This window comes from Narcine bancroftii, chromosome 14 (assembly GCF_036971445.1).
Source record: "Narcine bancroftii isolate sNarBan1 chromosome 14, sNarBan1.hap1, whole genome shotgun sequence".
NCBI classification, from domain to species: Eukaryota; Metazoa; Chordata; class Chondrichthyes; order Torpediniformes; family Narcinidae; genus Narcine; species Narcine bancroftii.
In genome coordinates, this window is record NC_091482.1 from 58,680,196 (window position 1) to 58,700,484 (window position 20,289).

A 20,289-nucleotide genomic window follows, 5' to 3' on the forward strand; every position below is an offset into this window, starting at 1 on the left:
CAGTAAGGGTCATTATGAAATTAATGAATTGTTTAAAAGAAATTTGGCTCACTAATCCTCTTCACTGAAGATTTTACCTATTTGCCTTGCTTGACTGAAGTGGCCTAGCGCAATTCAAGAGCAATCGGGGATGGGTAATAAATGCCTAGCTCACCAGTAATACCCATAAAAAATAATTTGAAAATTCCTTGCATTGTGGATCTTCTTGCTGGTCAAAATAATTTAGAGAAAAGTCATCCAGACAGCTGAGGAAATTTAAAACAGAGTTAAAGTCAACAATAATAAAAATGAATAGACTGGGCCTTTATTCCCTATAGCATGGGAAGCTAGGAGTGATTGTACGGAGGTTTATAAAATCATGAGGTGAATGGATAAAATGAATATTCATAATATTTTTCCCAGCGTAGATGATTCTTGATTGGTTAAGGTTTCAAATTCTTTTCGAGAACCAGAAATTGATGCTGGATGCAAATTCTTAATTTTGTGAACTTTATAGTAAAAAGATATTTTTAAACCACAGTAGTTTGACCAGGATTACCAAGAAGAGTCAATTCACAAATTTCCTTTCAATGTGCATGTCAATTAAAAGAAAGACAAACAACAATTAAAAATCCATTGTTCACGATGATAGATAGAAAAATATGTAATCAGCTCATTCCTTCCTTTATCTACAAGCTAGAAAGGAAGTTGTCTGGAGATGAACAACACTACACTATCAGGCAACAGAAAGATGCAACATCCTGATGACTCCATACAACAATGCCATCTGGAGGCAATTTGGCCAACTACTGCTACAGACTAAACCAGTGGTTTTCAACCCTTTTCCTTTCCATTCACATACCACTTCAGGTATTCCTCATGCCATCGGTGCTCTGTGATAAGTAAGGGATTGCTCAAGGTGGTATGTGGGTGGAAAGAAAATGTTTGAAAACCACCGTTTTAATTGTACCTAATTGACTCGTTATGTGCATGGTTTCATAACTCCAAAGGAAATGGGCCAATGACAATTTTTCTCAAGCAAAATATTTCAGTAATAACTGGGTCTTGACCAGTGGTTCTCAACCTTCCCTTCCCACTCACATACCACTTTAAGAAGCAATCCGTTACTAATCACAGAGCACTAATAGCATAGGGATTACGTAAAGTGGTATGCGAGTGGAAAGAAATAGGTTGAGAACCACTGGTCTAAACTGATCTGATTCTCAAGGCCATTGAAAGGTAGATTTTACTGGAAGATGAATTGAACAAAACCAAAACACAATTAAATATCTGCAGTCGAAATAGGCGGCATGTTTAGTGCCAGTTTGAATCTGGCCTCCGTCTGTAAGTTTGTACTTTCTCCCCATATCTGCATGGATTTCCTCCGGGTGCTCCGATTTCTTCCCACCCCTCAAAACATACCAGGATTGTAGGTCAATTGGGTGTAATTGGGCAGCACGAGCTCATGGGCTGAAAGGGCCTGTCATCATGCTGTAGATCTAAAAAAAAACATAATATAAACTGCACTCGACTCAAACATGGGTGTGGTAAATTATGAAGTACACAATCCCAGAGAGCAGATTTCAAAAAATCAGATAAAAACTTATTTGGAATTAAGTCATTATAAAACAGCAACAATGCCAGTGCTGTAATGATATCAGTTGAAGACACTTCAGAATTCCTATTCCTACTGACAGGAACCTCCATTCGTTTACTTGAATTTTTGTAACAAAGATTTGGAAAGAGAGGTACCTAGATTGTCTTCCAACAATTTAAATTTGCATAAATTAAGATCCAGTGCAACCTGTACATCCAAATTAGCAGGTCAACGCCTGCACCTCCTGTTTGAGCTTGGTGCACTTGAATCCTAATTTCCAACATTAGATGATTCAAGATGCAATTTATTGTCAAGTAATAAAACAGTGTCATATTACACAGAACTGCTTTTGCCTGCAGTAAGGCAGACAGATTCGCCATTGGCAGAAATTGCTTGAAGCACCTCAGAGTCACCGTGTGTCCATGGATTCCATCGTTTCTGCAGCCACACAGAGTCCAGTCCAAACCATTGGCAATCCGAGCTCCAGATCCAAACTTTTGATACGGTCAGGAATCCTATGCATTTCGGCACCCCCTCGCATCCCTGTTCCAATTTCTGGTATCTTCAGCCAGTTTCGAACCAGTCTCCAGAAGTCTGCAGCCCAGCGCGATTCCCCCGACAGCAGCCTCCAGTAGCCCACAGCCTCCGTGCGTTCCTTGCCTTGAGTTACCAGCAGCCGCATGTGTGGGTCTTTCAGCCTCAGAACCCCTCACTAGTCCGCTCCTGTTGTCACCATCCCGTGAGTCATCTTCTCTGCTTCTCCTACTCAGTCTGGGGGTGGGGGGGGGGGAGGGGGTTGATTTTCTTGTGCCCTGTGCCAGTCCTCTGCTCTCATGGCTGCTGCCTCTCAGAGGCACTACCATCTTGGGTCCAGACCCCGCAGTCGCAGGAGTTGGCTCCTTTAGCGGGCTGGTCAAAGCCTGTGCAGAGCTGACGGCTGTAGACTGGGCAGTTGGACCCCGCGGGAGCACTGCATCTCCGTTCCTCGCTCTGTCTCCAAGGCAGCGCTGCCATTACAATGGTTCTGGCAGTGCCCCCATTTTCCAGAATGTTAGTTAGACTAAAAGTGAGTTCAGTTGTTTGATTTAAACAAACCATTAAAAACACTACCGAGGAATGTTTTGGGACTGAGAAGAAAGAAAGAAAACTAGAAATAAGTAGTTTTGGAGCTAATAAAGTACTTTTGAAGAGTAATAACTGTTGTAATGCAAGACACACAGTAACTAACAGCAAAAGGACGAAAATGTTTTATCGCAAGATTAATGGAAAGACACCAAAATCTGAAATAAAAAATGATGGAAAACCATGGACATGAAAGGTTAATTCTGTTTCTCTCTTCACACATTAACTACAAACATTCATTGCTGTTAAAATGTTCTGAAACTGTCACAATATTCATTATTAAAATAAACTTACCACTTTGTTTCTGATGCATTATTTCCATCAGATACTTTCATGTAATTACAGTCATTGCAAATGATTGCCACTATATACAGTAAAACCTTATTAGAATGCGGTAGTTGGGGTCCAAGATTTCATACCGTGTTACAGCCGAGTAGTGGAACAGAGTGCCCACGGATAATCAAACCCAAATATTACCAGTTTTAAAAGGATCCGCTGTCTAGCACTAACAATTTCAATGAGAGAAAGCAAGCACATTCTTTTAATATTGGGATTCTGAATTTCAATCAACTTATTTGCAAAGTTTGGGGTCCACAGACACCCGCGCTATAAGCGATTCCGCAGATTAACGAATCGCGTACTAACGAGGCTTTACTGTATCACAGACACCCGTGCTATAAGCGATTCCGCAGATTAATGAATCGCGTACTAACGAGGCTTTACTGTATCACAGACACCCGTGCTATAAGCGATTCCGCAGATTAACGAATCGCGTACTAACGAGGCTTTACTGTATTCTCTACTCAGGTATTATGCTGTGACCATAAGCAACTTTATTGCAGACTTGTTCAAATAAAGTGTTATCCAAGTGTGCTTTCGGTCGCATTCAGCACTACGTTTGTTACTGGTACAGAAAATTTATCATTGATATAAATGGCAACTACATGTGTAACAGTCAATACTATGTAAAAGTCAACCCTATATTTTTAGCTAAAAAAATCTGGTATTTTCCAAATATTGTGTGGAAAAAGTTGACCCTCCTATTTTTGGCCCCGGCTGCCCGCCCACCAGAGCTCCCGACACCTCAACCACAGTTCCCCACCTCGGCCATCCAACCATCCGAGCTCCCGACACCTCGACCCTTGCCTCAGCTACCCAATCATCACAGCTGCGGACATACAACCCAGTCCCAGCCATCTGCCTGCCCATCGGAACTCCTGACGCTTCGAGTGATACAGGCACTTACCATGGTCAAACGTAGTATGCACGTAACAGTTGACTCCCTAAATTTTATCCTAAAAGAAAATCGATCTACTCAACTATTACACACGTGTATATGGTATACAATTCAGGGGAGATTAAAAAATTTCTACATGGTGGGAAAGGTGACCAAAGGTGTCACAGGGAAGGCTACTTACACAAGATCATGTCTTCTTCAGTGGAAGGTTCTAGGTCACATATTCTTACTAATTGAGTTGTAACTATTCAATTCAGTTTTTTCTTTTTTCAAATCATCTGGAACAGCGGCTCTCAACCTCTTTATTTCCACTCACAAACCACTTAGTATTCCTTATGCCAATAGGAGCTCTGATGAGTAAGGGATTACTTCAGGTGGTATGTGGGGGAAAGAAAAAGTTTGAAAACCGCTGTTTTAATGGTACCACATTGACTTGTTAGGTGGACGGTTTCAGAACGCCCAAGAAAATGGGCCAATGACAATTTTTCACAAGCAAAATATTTCAGTAACAATCACTCACATATCACCTTTAGCAATCCTTTATTAATCACAGAGCACTTACGGCAGTTACAACTGACCTAGAGTTTTTAAAATCCAGAATTTGGCACCCACACATCAGTGCCTCCTTATTTTACATCTTCTTTCCAGGGCTCCTGATGCTGGTTTTTCAATTTAAAAAAAAAGTATTGTTGATATCATTACAGTTTTCATGTAAGTATTGGAAATAACCAATGGCAAACAGGCCTAAAATTGCAGAAATGATTTAAAAAAAATCAAAATATGCTAAATGCAAATGACCAATGGTGTGTGTACAGTATTGCACAGATTACATGTATCTGGCTAAATAATTACTCCAATAACTGGTAAATATCAACAAGCCTAAACAGGTTGTTGAATCACTGATTTTACCCTGGAAATCATACAATAAAAGGAGTGATAGATACATTGATGTTACTGCATTTTGAAATTTATGGCACATTCAACCCATCACTTTGATGCAGGCTGATTATTGCCAATAAAATTAACCTCACCCTGCTTGACCTAGAAAATTCTCACGAGTAATGTTTTCTGTCGCTATCGCACAAGTATCCACATTTGTTCTACAGGTCACATGAAGCGTTGATATTTAACCCTATCTATTTTTAAAAGAGCTAATGGACTTAAAATTCAAGGTCACAGATAGCTGAGGAATGTGGTCAAGGGTACAATGAGTAGGACCTACAGATAGAGCATTTTTGTACATTAATGGACATGTAGACACAATCTGTTAGTGTATTAGCATGTCCCACTTCATAACCTGATGGAATGCAGATCCCATGGATCACGACTAATACTTTCTCATATGTACACAATTATGCCACCAAAAATCAGGTCTACTGGAATGGTAAGATTTGTTATTTTACATATTTTCCTATAAAGGTAATCAATTCAAAATCTGGGTATAATTATATTAAAAAAACCCCATTCTTTTAACAAAATAATAAGAGCTGTGGATTTCATTCCCCAATTCTGGCATTCAATTTAAATCATACAAAATTCATGACCTTGGGAAAGTTGCAATTAAATTGAACTCTGCGATGTTAACTCATTCGCTGAATCTCAGGAGTCGATAACTATTGCACCTGATGAGGAATTATTCAGGGATTTTAAAAGAAATTCAGGTTCAATCCATGTGAGAATTGCCTGCTAATATTGTTTTGTAACAATAATTGTTAACTATTCATCTGAATGTTCACATTTCAAGACTTTTAATGTTTCCTAAAATAATGAAAGGTAAAATATTGGTCGAGAGTTTTACTGAAAGTTTAATGGGTGACATTAAAACCCAGAAAGAAGAACAATGATCATTTTAAAACATATCCTTAAAAACATAATCGGGAAGTTTGATTCACCTCGGAACTTTCACTTTCCACCAGAGGTTTGGAAGGATTCACCTTATAATGGATAACTGAGGTTTTACTTTATTATAAAGCAACTCATAATTTGTCAGAGAATCAAACAGGTTCTTCTTGCACATTTTTTGGGCACCACAGCAAAATACCATAAAGAATTTCCATTTATTTATTACAGTAGAAGTCTAAAATCTAGATGCAAGGAATCTGGACCGCCTGAGAATCCGGACTTTTCAAAACTCAAACTTTTAAAATTTAGTAGGCTTTTGCATGCACAGTGGTAACAAGCGACCACTTTATTTTTCTTTAAAACTGCTTGTTTTGATAAATGAAGCATGCTCTACAGGGTGCTCATCAACTTACGATGGGGTTGCGTTCTGGCGAACCCATTGCAAGTCGGAAAAAAAAAATCACACCCTTACCATTTTTTATAATTACATTTTGAATACCTTTATTAAAACATTAATGTACACAGCTGAAATGCACACTAGGCACAAGAAATTAGTTGCTGGATGGTGAGAGTAGGGTACTGCATATCGCAAGCACGGGAACAGATTGGAATTTGAAATTACAGATTCGAATCATCGTAACTTCTAAAAATTACGTCGCACCATCGGAAGTAGGAGAGCACCTGTATTTGCTAATGAATAAATTATCAAAATTTACCTGTTCGTCCCTTTTTTATTTCTCCTTAAATAGGAATTTTAAAAGTACTGCCCAAGAATCCGGAAAATCTGAAAATGCAGACAACTCAATCCCTGAGCAATCCGGATTTTCGGTTTTCTACACATGAACCACACTTAATTTTCATTGCATAGCTCAGTCATAATTATGTCGAGAAATCTATTTTCTTAAGGTATTGTTTGCATAAACAATGTTTTCTAGAGTTATAATCTCAAAAGTACTGTTGGTGACTTAGCATTTTATAAGGAAGGAAACAGCAACTGAAAATTCAGCCAGTACCACAATTGTAAAATATTGCTTGCCGTAATCTAGCACCTTTTTACAACAAAAATATCACTATACTGAGATTTAATAAAAATAGTCACAATATAGGTGATGTAGCAGCCAATTTAGGCCCCATAAACAACAATACATTGATATCCATTTTCTCCACTATTGTATTTTTATTTTGTATGGTTTCTACAGACTTTCACATTTTATAAATTGATATCCATCTGGTTCAGAGATTAATGTTGTCCAAGACACTTTTCTTTCCTCAGTCCGAGCCTAACACATTCAAGTTTTTAGAAGTGGATCTTAAAATGACAATCAAATATCATTGATGCTTTAACTGAGATGATGAGATTAATCGAAAGATAGTCTCATTCTGCCTCGCTTTTGAGTTAATTCTGCTCTTGAACCCCAATTCATATGTCGCAATTTTCACATGGTGTGAAGTAAAACCTGCTTTGCACCAATCTAAATTTGTAACCTGGATTCAGGAACAGTAACTTAATAGTTTGTGAACTCCATCCAAGCTGTTGAGATCAGATCTTGAGTCACAAACTTATGACCTGTTATCTCACTTTCTTTTACCACCTGCAGTAAATTAATGCTGATTTATAACATACCAAATAATACTAGCAGTCACCCTGTACTGCACCAGGCCTCCCTGTTCTTAAATTCAATCCCTCTTGGCAATGAAGGGATTGTACCTGCAAACTAACCTTTTTGGATTCATGCACAAGGTCTCCCAAGTCTCTCTGTCCAAATCAACCTTTAACCATTTAAATAACAATTCGATCTACTATTTTCCTTCCAAAGTGGATTACCTTGCATTTACCAACATTGCACCCCATCTGCCCCTACTTATGCCTACTCACTTGACCTATCCATATTTCTCTTCAGACAATTTGCTTTTCCATTCAAATCAGTGTAATCAGCAATTTTATACCCCTTTCACACAGAGTCCCCACTTAATTGGTCTGTGAACAACCTGTGTTTCAAGCCAGGTCGGGTCATTCACACTGAACCAAGAAGAGATGGGTCATGTGCTATGCTAAATGCATCAGCTCTGATGCTACCTACCTTTCTGGGTAATTACCAGGATGAAAATTACACCCGCCCCCCCCATCCTGCGTTCGTTGCATTCACACTGGTAAGTGAAGCGGTTAAAAGGCGGTTAATTCCCATCTTTCAACATCAGTGTAAAAGGGGTATTAGATACACTTGGATCCTTCCTCATTTATGTATATTGTGAACGATTGCAGACCTAGTACTGACCCCTGCCGTACTCCATTCACCAACCAGATTTAAACCCATTTCAGTCTGTTTTAAACCTACATCATCAATAATGGAATGTGGAAAATATAATCCTTATAAACATGCAGATACAGGGAAGTCACATTACAATAAAAATGCTCAATTTATTGCATGAAGCAATATCAGTCTTGCCTGAATAAACATATTTTTCAGTTATCAGAGTAATTTGAAAACCTTGTTGAGCAAACTCTTTCATAAATTGCAAATAAAAAGTAACCAATTAATCTATCTTTTGTATCATTGCACTGTTAATCACTGTGATTTAAATACTAAATAGAAAAAGTAACATCTTACGACAGTTAGTCAAAATTTGGTGCTATTAGAGATTTCAATACCATATTCAAGAATAAAGCAAAGGGTTCTCATTTAACCCACCTACATTCATGGTCGAAAGGCTCATGTTCCTACAGATGTGAATGGCTCCTTTGCACATGGCACTTAAGTTGCAAAAAAAATCAAAGCAGCACATCATTTTACCACAACTCATGTCACCTGTATTCCATTCACTTTTATTGCTCCTCAAAGGTGCTGATCATGGAGTTCCAAATCGAAGAAGCTGCGATTTCTTTTGTTACAAATGTAGTTGTTTTGATACCTTTTTAAAAAAAATAGAGCTTCCTTCCAACATATACGATTTTATACTCTTTAAAATCAAGCAGAAGAGACCGTCAAAAGTAAAAATCAGTTAGAAACAGCACAAGAAAGAAAAAGATGCAGAAAACGAGGAGTCAAAAATAAATGAGAACCACACGAAACAATAAGGAAAAGATAAATACTTTTCCTCAGTAATGACCCAGTTGGTAATTTAAAGAGAAGAATGCAAATCATAACTAGATTGAGGATTAGGCAGGAAAACTGGAGTTGAGACCAAGATATTACCAAATGAGTAGAGCAGGCTCAAAGGCCTTCATCTGTTCCTACTTGTGTTCTTGTGTATATTTATAACCAAACCAGACCTTTACGTCCAAAGTAATGGAAACCAATGCTGATCCATTTTACTTTTTGTTTTACCTTAGCTGCCCTGACACTCTTCTTAAATGTGTTAAGTCACAGCTGGAACATAATCATTAAAAATCTGTGTTTTTTTTTTAAATATAAAAGATTTAATTTTTGAGTCTTGGTACATATATGAACCAACAAATTACAATGATTACCAAAATCATCCCCCCCACAAAAAAAACACACAACATCGCTACTTACAAAACAACTGTACAAGTTAATGTCCGCTCACACAAGCCGTCCTTACTCATCTTCTTCTTCTTCATCACTAATCACATATTTTTTTGTTCTTTTGTTGGAACTTTTATCATCATTCTCCGCTTTTCTCTTTGAAGACTGTTCACCTTCCTAACATGGGGTGGGTGGGGGGGGGTGTGGAGAAGAGAGAGAGAGGAGGAGGATTTGGAGAAAAGAAAGATGTAGAAAAGAAAATTATATATTACGTCATATTTGCATGCATTGATAGGAACTGTGAAGTTTTTCCTCAATCAATTATGTGAATCATAAAGAACATCATAAGTATAGTAAAAACTCTGATAACACTGGACAATTTTTTTCCCCCCAAAAGGTTTGCTTCTCTTAAAAAAATTGTGATTATGATAGACAACTTCAAGCTGAACACAAACATAAATTCAGATTTGCTCTTTCACACATTTTAACTAAATTAACATTAACTAATCTATAGTCAATGTAATGCACAGCATTGGTATATGTGAGCTGCTTTTATAGGCTGTCTGCACCCCTAAGCACGCCCAAGTCTAAAAAAACAGCTTTATGGGCAATACACAAGTAAATGCAAAATATGAGGGGAAGTTACAAAATAGATTATATCTAAAAAAAATGGTAAATGATAGGAACATTTTAAGGTGATTTTTGTGATCAGCAGCCCAAAATTCATAAAATACACCCAAAAGTGTTCAGAAAGCAAAACCTTCATTGTCCAGTGTAATCCAATATCCTTCGCATTTCGGTGGTTCTGGCCTGTCAGATTTTCCAAACAACTGGATGTTACTCCCATTAGAATCAAAGCACACTTATTTCATTTTTATTAAACATTTTACAAGGTAAAACATAATACATGCTCAAGCAAACCTGGAAAGCAGGAAATATATAAGCACTCTAAATCATGGCAATCCCCCTCATGTTCCTGACCTCGAGCCCCAGCAATATACCCAACCAGAGACAGGCTCCAACCGCAGAGGGCAGGCCGCCCAGAGGGCAGGCCGCCCAGAGGGCAGGCCGCCCAGAGGCCAGGCCGCCCAGAGGCCAGGCCGCCCAGAGGCCAGGCCGCCCAGAGGCCAGGCCGCCCAGAGGCCAGGCCGCCCAGAGGCCAGGCCGCCCCTGGCAAAAGCCCAGAGCCTGGTTCTAGCTAAACATCACTGTACCTAGCAAGAATATTTCAATGGTCAACTATTTCATTTTGGTACTGAATGTTGAAAAATAGAGGAAACAAAATCCTTACAGTACATAATTATAGGGAACAATTCTTCCAGCTGCTCTTTCAGCCCTACAGCTTTCACCTTGCACTAATTAGCCACTGTATGATTGATGTTCATTACATGTTGGGCATTGTCTCTCTAGGAAATTTAAGTCACAAATTTGTGAGGTACTTGAAAGAAACTCAAGAGGTCTCCCAGAGTTTCAACAATACAAATAAGGATACCAATCAGGTAGAAGGACATGGAATTTTTACTCAATATATTTTTTATCTATTTCATAAAATATTTTTACAATAATAAAATCCAACTTCCTGTTTAAATATCAAATTTAGCATTTCACATTTTTAAAAATAGGCACAACTAATGGGTCACTCCTTTCATCAAATTTCAAAATGTTGTTATAAAATTACATTTCACATTTTAGATGCATTTTGATTCCTTCATTTGTTCCCTCACCACCTCCTTGTCTCTAGAGATGGAGTAATATGTGTCAACCACTCACTCAAGGCTCATTGTCTATTCAGTTATGGAACAGCTTTGCAGAAAAATACAAAGTGCTGAATAAATGTTTCCTTCCCTCACTTACCTACCCAGATAGAACAATCAACAATCACGATTCTAGAATCTAATTACAGCGATCATAGATAGACAAATGCAAAGAAGGCTCAAAACTCAAATCTAGCTTTGCCACCGAGTTTTTCCCGCCCCCCCCGCCCCCCAAAAAAAGTGAGCCCCTCATTCCTATATCATCTGGCATTCTGCAGAGCATACCGGTATTTTGGTATGCCATTCATATTGCTATATTTGTAACAAATATCAGAATTTATTCACAAATACAGTAGTCGCCCTTATTCATGGGGGATATGCTCCAAGACCCCCAGCCTGAAACCGCAGATAGTACCACCACGACAGCCGATCTGATAATCGAAACGGCTACAAAGTGACTAATGGGCGGCTGGTGTATACAGCGTGGATACGCTGGACACTGGGCAGGACAGCGTGAGATTTCATCATGCTACTCAGAACGGCGCAATTTAAAACTTATGAATAGTTTATTTCTGGAATTTCCATTTAATATTTTTGGACTGCGGGTAACTGAAACCGCAGAAAGTGAAACTGTGGATGGATGGATGGGGGAACCACTTATTCAACTAAATAGATATACACATCAAGTGAAGTCACTGTATATATTTTAATTTTATTTCAATAATTTGGATTTCATCTGTATAATACGAACACAGGTATACCCCACTTTATGAAGATAGAGCATTCCTGAGAAATATTCATAAAGCGAAGACCCATTGACTACTATAGGAGCCAATTTTTATAAAACCAAAAACCCACTATAATTTTTCAGTAAAAACAAACACTGGTTTCTTTGTAAAAGTGACTATTCGTAAAGCGGGGTATACCTCTAGCCAAATGCAAGGCCCAAATTAAAATGACAAGATCTCAAGTTAAAAATCAGTTTACTATCAATGAAGATCAATAATATTTGCCATATTGCAGTAGCTGTTCCTATTTGTATCTTAACATTAGGTTTAGGCATTCCAGTTTTCCATACGAACCTCATCACTGTCAAGCTTCTTGGCTTTTAATAGCCTCTGAGCTTTGTCATCATCAGACCCTTCATCACTGTCTGAGGAATAAATCCGGGCACGCTCCTCTGAAATACATATTAAGCACACACATATTAAGATAGATATTTCCAACACGTCTTTGTTTAAAATTATGATGGCTATTAATTTAAAATGTCTTGGCTCTGCATTAGCAGTGTCACTAAAATTCGACATTATCCAGTATTTATCATGAAAGAGGATTTGTGAATAAACATTTCTGCTTTGATGACTCTTTTATTCACCTGGACCTCCTTTGCTATTCCTGTCCCCCAATAAAATGTATTTGTTTACCTGGCATTATTCTAAATTTAAATAAACAGCACGGTAGCAGGACCTTCCTGCCCACGAGCCCACGGTGCCCAAATTAACCGACAATCCCAAGTACCGTTTTGAAGGGTGGGAGGAAAGCAGAGCCACAGAGACATGGGAAGAATGTACAAACTCCTTACAGACAGCATGGGATTTGAACCCTGGTCGCTGGCGCTGTAATAGTGTTTGCGCTAACCGCTGCGTTAACCATGCTGCCCTTATTCTGCTGGATTCCTAGGCTGAAATCCATTTAATTGTTCATATTCACGTCCTCCGTTTCTTAAAAAATCCTGGCTCCCAAAGTCTAAGTTTCTTGGACACCAGCCGGCTTTCCCTCGTTTATCCAAAGATAAATCACTAATCATCTGTTGCTCAAACGAACTCTGCTTCTACTGGTTATGAGAACAAAGCTTCATTTGCTTCTGTAAAACACAAAAGTCAGCAGGTCTCCGCGTTTGAAGTAAAAACACAAGCTGCAGAAACTCTGCAGGTTAAACAATGTCCTTTATGCAGGAAAGATCAAGATCGGCCTTGAGTCCTTCATCAAGGTATGAACAAAATGTAGGCAGGCGCCTAAACAAATGGTGGTGGTGCAGAGGGAGGGGGAGGGCTTCATTTGCTTCTGATTCACTACTCTCTTCCAATTCTAAATCAAGCACGACTCTTTTGTAGTTTCCTGCACTGGATATTTCCCCTCTGCTTGCTTCCAGGAACAATGCTGGATCTCTTCAATGGATCCCAAACTGTAACACAGCACCATTGACTGTAGTAGCTCTCTGCCATAGTCTGATTGGCAGAAGGGTCTAAACCTTTTCCATGCAAGTCAAGACTCAACATCCTAAAAATCTGGATCCGCCTAATAACTTCTACACCTCATCTAGACATTTTCTTCCAAGATTAACTTCCAACAGTGTATTCCAGGAAACTAGTTATGTCATCTAGTTCAATGAGCTTATACATAACCTGCAAATTTCTCAAGATGAATTTATAGGCATGCAGTGGAGAGAGAGGTTATAGCAAAATGTATACATGTGAACCGAATACAATTAGCCCAATTGTTAAATTTATTATTCCATTATTAATATAATAAATAGACAAACTGACGCACTTTGTCAAACATTAGCAGAACATGGTTAACAGATGGATAAATTTTACGTGAATTTGTTAATGAGTCATGCTGTCATACAACAGAATTTTACCTTGGGTTTCTTTGAGCATGTTAAGTTCTTTGGATTATTGGCAAACATTCTCAATCTTAAAATGTTCTTGTTTACAATAGTTATCTATGTGGATGCATCTACGAACAGTGGAAGAGCTAGCATACAAAATCAGATATGGAACACATTGGCATTGGTCAAAACTGTCTGCATAACACACTTCATTGTAATAATATGTAAAAGCTATTGCTAATAAACCAATATAAAATGTTAGTAGGAGCAGGAGATCGGAACTGTGCATTGGTCAGGTTTGGGGTGGGGTAGAAAAGAGGCAAATAAAGGTTTAGAAAGTTTGCTGGCTTTCATGAATAAATGCTCTTCCTAGCCAATAAAATTCATGAGCAAAGCTTATTTTTCTTTTTTTTGGAAAATTTTATTTATAAAGAGCAAAGCTAATTTTTCTGAGCTACCTTCAGCTTTACCACCGACGATTATTAATTTGTTGACTAAAATCAGTTCCATGCAATGTACTGCACGCCACCTGGTGGAACAATAATGTTATATCACGATCTCAAACAGAGTTGAATATCTTAAGTGGGTTCCCAAGTTGTTTTTTAAACAAAAAGATACACAGAACAGTAACAGGCCATTTCAGCCCACGAGTCCATGCCGCCTAATTACACCCAAATGACCTACAACCCCCCTGTATGTTTTTGAATGGTGGGAGGAAACCTCAACCCCTGGGGAAAAACCCAAGCAGACACGGGGAAGGACATACAAACTCCTTACAGACAGCATGGGATACCAACCCCGGTCCCAATTGCTGGCATTGTAAAGCCATTGCACTACCCACCACACTGCCCTTGTTTTGAAGCTTGTTCCAAGATGAAAGCAGGCTAGATGTCAGTAAAAAGACCGAATACAGATGGCAACTGGTACGCTGAGATTTCTCAAATGCTCGTATCGCACTGCTACTTAAAAATGGAATTGAGAAATCATACTTGTTCTATTTTCTCCTACTACTTGATAATCATTAACCTCAAACTGATTAAAAATAAGCAAAATTGCTGTTTCAACTTTTCAAAAAATTTTCGGATTTTGCTTAATTACAATTTCTCAGCAATAAAAAAAACCCCAAATCACTTGCCCTCTTACTATGAAGGTTAAGCCTCTCTCATGGAAAATAGGGGAAGAATTACTACCTCTACTAAAAGATCAACTGCTTCCCACATTGAACATCCTACCCATGAAATTAAATTACCTCTTGCAACCTCCATTGATCATTGGTTGGGGGGGGAGGGGGGAAATCAAGCAGCACCTGTGAAGGCAAAGCCATATATATTGATGCTTTGACCGAGATCCTGTGCGGTCCTGAGCAGGACCATCCTTTTACCGCAGGACCTGCTGAATTGCTTCAGCATCTTGTTTTTTGCTCTCGATTCCAGCATAGAGTCATAAAGCACAGAGCAGGTCCTTCAGCCCTCACCGACCAAATTCGCACTCTGGGCTCATCTTATTTGCCTGCATTTGGTCCACATCCTTCCGCAGCCCCTCGGGTTTGTTAAATCTCTTCCCTTTGTCTAACTTGGAACAAAGACTGAGCATTCACTTTATTCACGTCCCTCATGATTTTATAGATCTACAGCTTCTTGTATATTGGGGAGGGTGCAGTTAGTGGAGTGGTTTGCACAACGCTATTACAGCGCTTGCAATCGGGACCAGGGTTCGAATCCCGCACTGTCCATAAAGAGTGTGTACCTTCTCCCTATGTCTGTTTGGTTTTCCCGGGGGAGGCTCCAGTTTCCAGGGGTTGTAGGTTGGAGGCAGCATGCACTCAGAGCTGAAATGGTGTACGTATTTCTAAATTACCTGTTATCTCTTTTCTTTAAAGATTAAAGTATTACCAATTTCTCTATTTAAAAAATAATGCACTAAATTAAACATTTTAATCAGTGGAATGTAAATTCAGAAATTTAAATTTGATTTTCAGCAGTAATCTAACTTCTACACATGGGGTACAGATTAACTGCTTGGAAATTGACAAAATGCATCGTGAAAAATAAAATATACTGCAATCACAAGGCAATTTTCCTATCAAGAAATGACACAGTCAGCGTCAGCGTAGTGGTTAGCACAGTTCTGGTATAGCGCTGTCTGTAAGGGGTTTGTTTGTTCTCCCTGTCTGGATGGGTTTTCTCCCACCCTTCAAAACGTACAGGGATTGTAGGTCAATTGGGTATAATTGGACTGCATGGGCTCATGAGCCGGAAGAGACCGCACGTGTAAATTTAAATATAAAAATAGAACAGATTGTAGGACTGGAAGTTTTGCTGCAACACATCAAAGTCTTGTAGCTTTTGAATGAACTATCCATTTCCCTGTTTCCGTCAGTGTCCATACCTCTAATTCCTCCTTTGTACTTGTTTTTGATGGCTGCAAGGCTGATGGTTTCATCACCTTCCTCCTCGTCATCATACCGATCAGGTTCCAGGTAGGAGGAGCTAAGACCTCGCTGACTTTGCTTCTCTCTCATTCTACGCTGTTGAGATTCTCTTCTAATGGAAGCCCTCAGACGTTCCTCCTCTTTCTGCCAAGATCAAAGACAATTTGGCAGCTTTGTCCAGTTGCAAATCTAATTTTAAACTTCATTGAACACCACTGATTCTCCCATTCCTAAAAGGGGTGATGCTTGCATTTCAGTCTTTTCCACTGGCGCATCGTCAACTTTTCTTACCTTTATCATTTCCGAACGTTGGGATTCGGGATCTCTGCCAGCTATTGGAAGGATTCGAATCTTTTGGGTTTTTGAACATCTGTCTGCTAGAGACAGAGTCATCTTTCTGTGGGTTGCACTATCTGTGGAATGAGGCCTGTGGAACATTACGACGAAGCTGATTTAATCTAATATTTCATATAAAGTTTTATACTTACTCCTTAGAATTATACTTTCAACATATAGCCAAGGGAATCATCATAAAATGTATAGCGTGATAGATAGACAGGAATATGCTTATTTCAGATTGGATGCTAATCAATTGGCTTCACGAAGGCCAAAGTTATTAAACCCAGAGCTCCCAGCGGATTATCGCCCATGCACTTTCAACTGAGATCAATAGAGGAGAATAAAATGAGTCGCAATTCTCGTAGCTACCTTGCCTGTATGAACTATTTCAATTTGTACATGAAGGGAGGGCATTGGGAAAGTAATAGAGGTCATCAACAGTTATATAGTTATTTGATGGCCGCTCTGCTGGAGCCGCTGTAGCAGCAGTGCTATCGTTGGTGCAGACCCATGGGGAGTGAGGGAGCAGAGATGCAGTGTTCCCGCAGAGTCAAGTGCCAAATCAGTTGCTGTTGGCTTTGAATGGCGTGTTGAGGGAGCCAACGGTGATTTTAGTTGGAATCCCATGTCCACGGGTCTGCGCCCAAGATGACGGCGCCCATTCACGGTAGCAACTGCAAGGGGCTGCAGACTCTGGGGAAGCAGAGGACTGGAGTAGAGCACCAGAGGACAGGAAGATAATGCACCGTTTGAGAAGGAGAAGCGGAGGAGTTGACCCATGGGGACAGTGACCACTGCACCAGACCAGTGAGGGGGCACAGCGGCTAGGGACCAGTGCACGCGGCGTGCTGCTGGCGACTCGAGGTGAGGAACACGCGAAAGTTGTGGGCTGCTGGAGACTGCTGTTGGGAGACTCACGCGGGGCTGTGGACTGCTGAAGACTGGCTGGAGGGGTATCTGGGATCGTAACCGGTATGTGAGGAGGTGTCGAGGGCGCTGAAGGGTTCCTGACTCTGTCAGAGGTTCAGATCTGAAGATCGTGTTGCCAGTGGTTTGGACTGGACTCTGTGTGGCTGTGGAAACGCATCTACAGACACTCCGTGTCTCTGGGGGACTCTCTTTTCCTTCTCTCTCCCTGACTGCAAGTCTGACTCTAAGAGGCGCTTAAGCAATTCCTGCCTGTGGCGAATCTATCTGTCTTGCAGCAGGCAAAAAGAAATTTCATGTAATATGACACTGTTTTATTACTATGATATGAAATTGAATCTTAAAAATGTCAAGAGACAAACAGACATTCATGAAGCAGAGAAGGAAAATAAATCCATACACATTCTCTAAAATGATCTGGAATAGCTTTGAACTTTAAGTATGGTCTATGCATTTGTGACGTTTTAAAAATCATATTATGGAAAGAAACCAAACATAGCTATGGTGAATATGAGGATTAGTGATATTAATGTTGATTTGATTTTTTTTTAATGGTCTGAAATATGGCAACCTATCAATTCTTACAGTTAAAGTTACAACATAACCTGGCTCAGGTTACTGAACAAGAATTTAAAGTCCCTTTTAAGGTTAATTTTAATGAAACAATTTTTAATAGCAAAAACCCACAGAAGTTTTAAAAAAAACATTTATCCTCCTCAAATATTTCTGCTACAGACAAAACATTCTCTTAATAAATTAATATAGGTTACGTCATTTTATTTTTCAGATTATTAACTAGTCATGAAATGCAAATCAAAAGTTTTTCATCCTTCATTCCCAAGAGTTCAACGCACCTGAATGTAAGCTTGGTTTTGAAGACTGCCTGACCTTGCAAACCAGTTCCTTGTCTAATGAATAGATGATTATGGTCCCCTTGAAGTGGAGCCTTGTAGACATCAAAAACTTCATTTCCCAGATGCAAGGACATACTACAATTAAAAAAATACCATCTATAAATGATGTATGCATAATTCTTATTGGTGTGTTTTTGAGGTTAGTTTCTTTTAGCGACACAAAATCACAGGTCATTTAATTTTATAAGTACAAAATAGTTCGGTTATAGTTAAGTAAGACTCCAATAAAACCGACACCTTGGAAACGTGCTAACGTCACGTGAGCAGATTTTCTGAACTATTGAATGCTTTGCATATTAATATTCCAAAATACTTGCAGATTTCAAATTTCAGATTTATTATCAGAGAACCTATATGACACCACATAACCTTGAGATTCCTTATTCCTGCAGGCGTGGCAGAATTTCTCCAGAATAAACCAGACGCTGTATCACCAGCATCTCTGAACAATCAGATTGTGAGTAAAAAAGATACAGATCTGCTGGAGGAACTCAGCCGGTCTTGCAGCGTCCATAGGAGGTAAAGATATATTACCGACATTTCAGGCCTGAGCCTTTCTTCAAGGAATAACCAAAGAACAGTAAGGAGTCAGAATAAAGACAAGTCTGGCAGGGGAGGGGTCCAGACCAACAAAAGATGCATTATCGGATTTTTACAATATATTTTCCTCAGAATTTTGTCCAATCTAGTCTAACCTAAGCATTTCCAAGCTGTAGTTGCCTCCCTTTATCTCCTGGATTTTCAAAAACCTGAGAAATACACCTGGCACGAATAAACCTGCAAGGAAGATCAAATCAGCACCTTCCAGTCTCAAAAGAAATTGAGCTACATTTAGGCTGTCTACCCAATATTTGTACAGTTGGTGCTATTAGCACAACGCCTTTACAGCGCCAGCGGTTGGGACCAGACTGAAGTTCAAATCCTGCGCTGTAAGAAGTTTGTACGTTCTCCCCATGTCTGTGTGAGTTTTCCCCAGGGGCTCCAGTTTCTTTCCACCATTTGAAATGTACCGGGGGGGGGGGTTATAGGTTAATGGGATGTAAATTGGGTGGCACGGACTCATGGGCCAAAATGTCTGTGTGTCTAAATTTAAAAAATTAAAATTAAATTTAACTTTAATTTATATTTACTGATAGATCTGGGAATCACATATGTAAATAAATGTTAAATCTCAGCCTATCCACCAATTTTTCCTGTTAAAATGATTTGCAACAATCAATTAAAACTTACTTTCTCTGTTTCCCGCTCACCCTATCAATATCCTGCACAAACACATTTATATTGTGAGCAAGGAAGTTTTCCTTCTACGTTGCTGCAGTTAGAACCATCTATCCAGGTAAAATAAGCACACCGTATATTGAGCAATTCTTCAAAAAGTATATGAAATGACATGAAGAAAATAAACAAACTTAAATATTGACCTTCACAAGAACCGAGAATATTTTAAAGCTGCATTATAGAATCTTCCAACTTTCAAAATTCTTGACTGAGATACTTTAATCGGCAAAATAAATATTACTGACCTTCCATCTGACCATTTTACAATTCGAGCGTTACTTTCGCGAATGTCATTTCCTTCTTCGTCTTTATGTATTCGCCAGCGAATTGTATTCTCTACCTGTGGCCAGAAAACCAACATTCTATTTCAAGGTATTAATATAATTGGACAAGCATAGCCTTCCACTCTCAACCTCCCCTCCAAAAAAAATGCATGCAACAAAATCCTAGAAACATTTATTACTTTCCTTGGTGTGGCAATGGGAAGGTTGGTGAAAAGCATTACCTTTAGCTTAAGTCTCGTTCTCCCTTCTTCATCCAACATTTCCTCATCTTCAAATTCATCTTCATAATACTGAGAATCAAATGGTCTTTAAAAAGAAATCATAAAGCTGGATGTTGGTGCCTTATAATTTGAAAAATGGGCACAAACTACCCTGTACATTAAAAAATGCCCACAATGAAAACAGTTTAAAAATATGCATTATGATCTAAACACGGAGAGGGAAAATGAATCCAATTCACACATTGAACGAGTACTAATTCACCGTTGG

General features: G+C 39.1%; 1 protein-coding gene across 5 annotated transcripts in view; it reads right to left on the bottom strand.

The window, feature by feature from the left end:
- Window positions 1–20,289, bottom strand: part of leo1 (LEO1 homolog, Paf1/RNA polymerase II complex component) — a 61,051-nt gene that overhangs the window by 32,106 nt on the left and 8,656 nt on the right. For 3 of the 5 annotated variants that reach the window (XR_011348760.1, XM_069911158.1, XM_069911157.1), the window contains exons 6-12: window positions 20,022–20,106; window positions 19,762–19,856; window positions 18,179–18,313; window positions 16,350–16,485; window positions 16,016–16,202; window positions 12,099–12,196; window positions 9,293–9,439 (exon numbers count right to left, since the gene is read on the bottom strand). Coding sequence is in view for 4 of the 5 variants with exons in the window: in XM_069911158.1 (XP_069767259.1) it covers window positions 9,335–9,439; window positions 12,099–12,196; window positions 16,016–16,202; window positions 16,350–16,485; window positions 18,179–18,313; window positions 19,762–19,856; window positions 20,022–20,106 (841 nt within the window). In the remaining variant the exon portion in view is untranslated. Of the gene's footprint in view, window positions 1–1,256; window positions 1,479–9,172; window positions 9,440–12,098; window positions 12,197–16,015; window positions 16,203–16,349; window positions 16,486–18,178; window positions 18,314–19,761; window positions 19,857–20,021; window positions 20,107–20,289 lie in introns of those variants that run through there. The other 2 variants (XM_069911159.1, XM_069911156.1) reach the window with 2 other exon arrangements.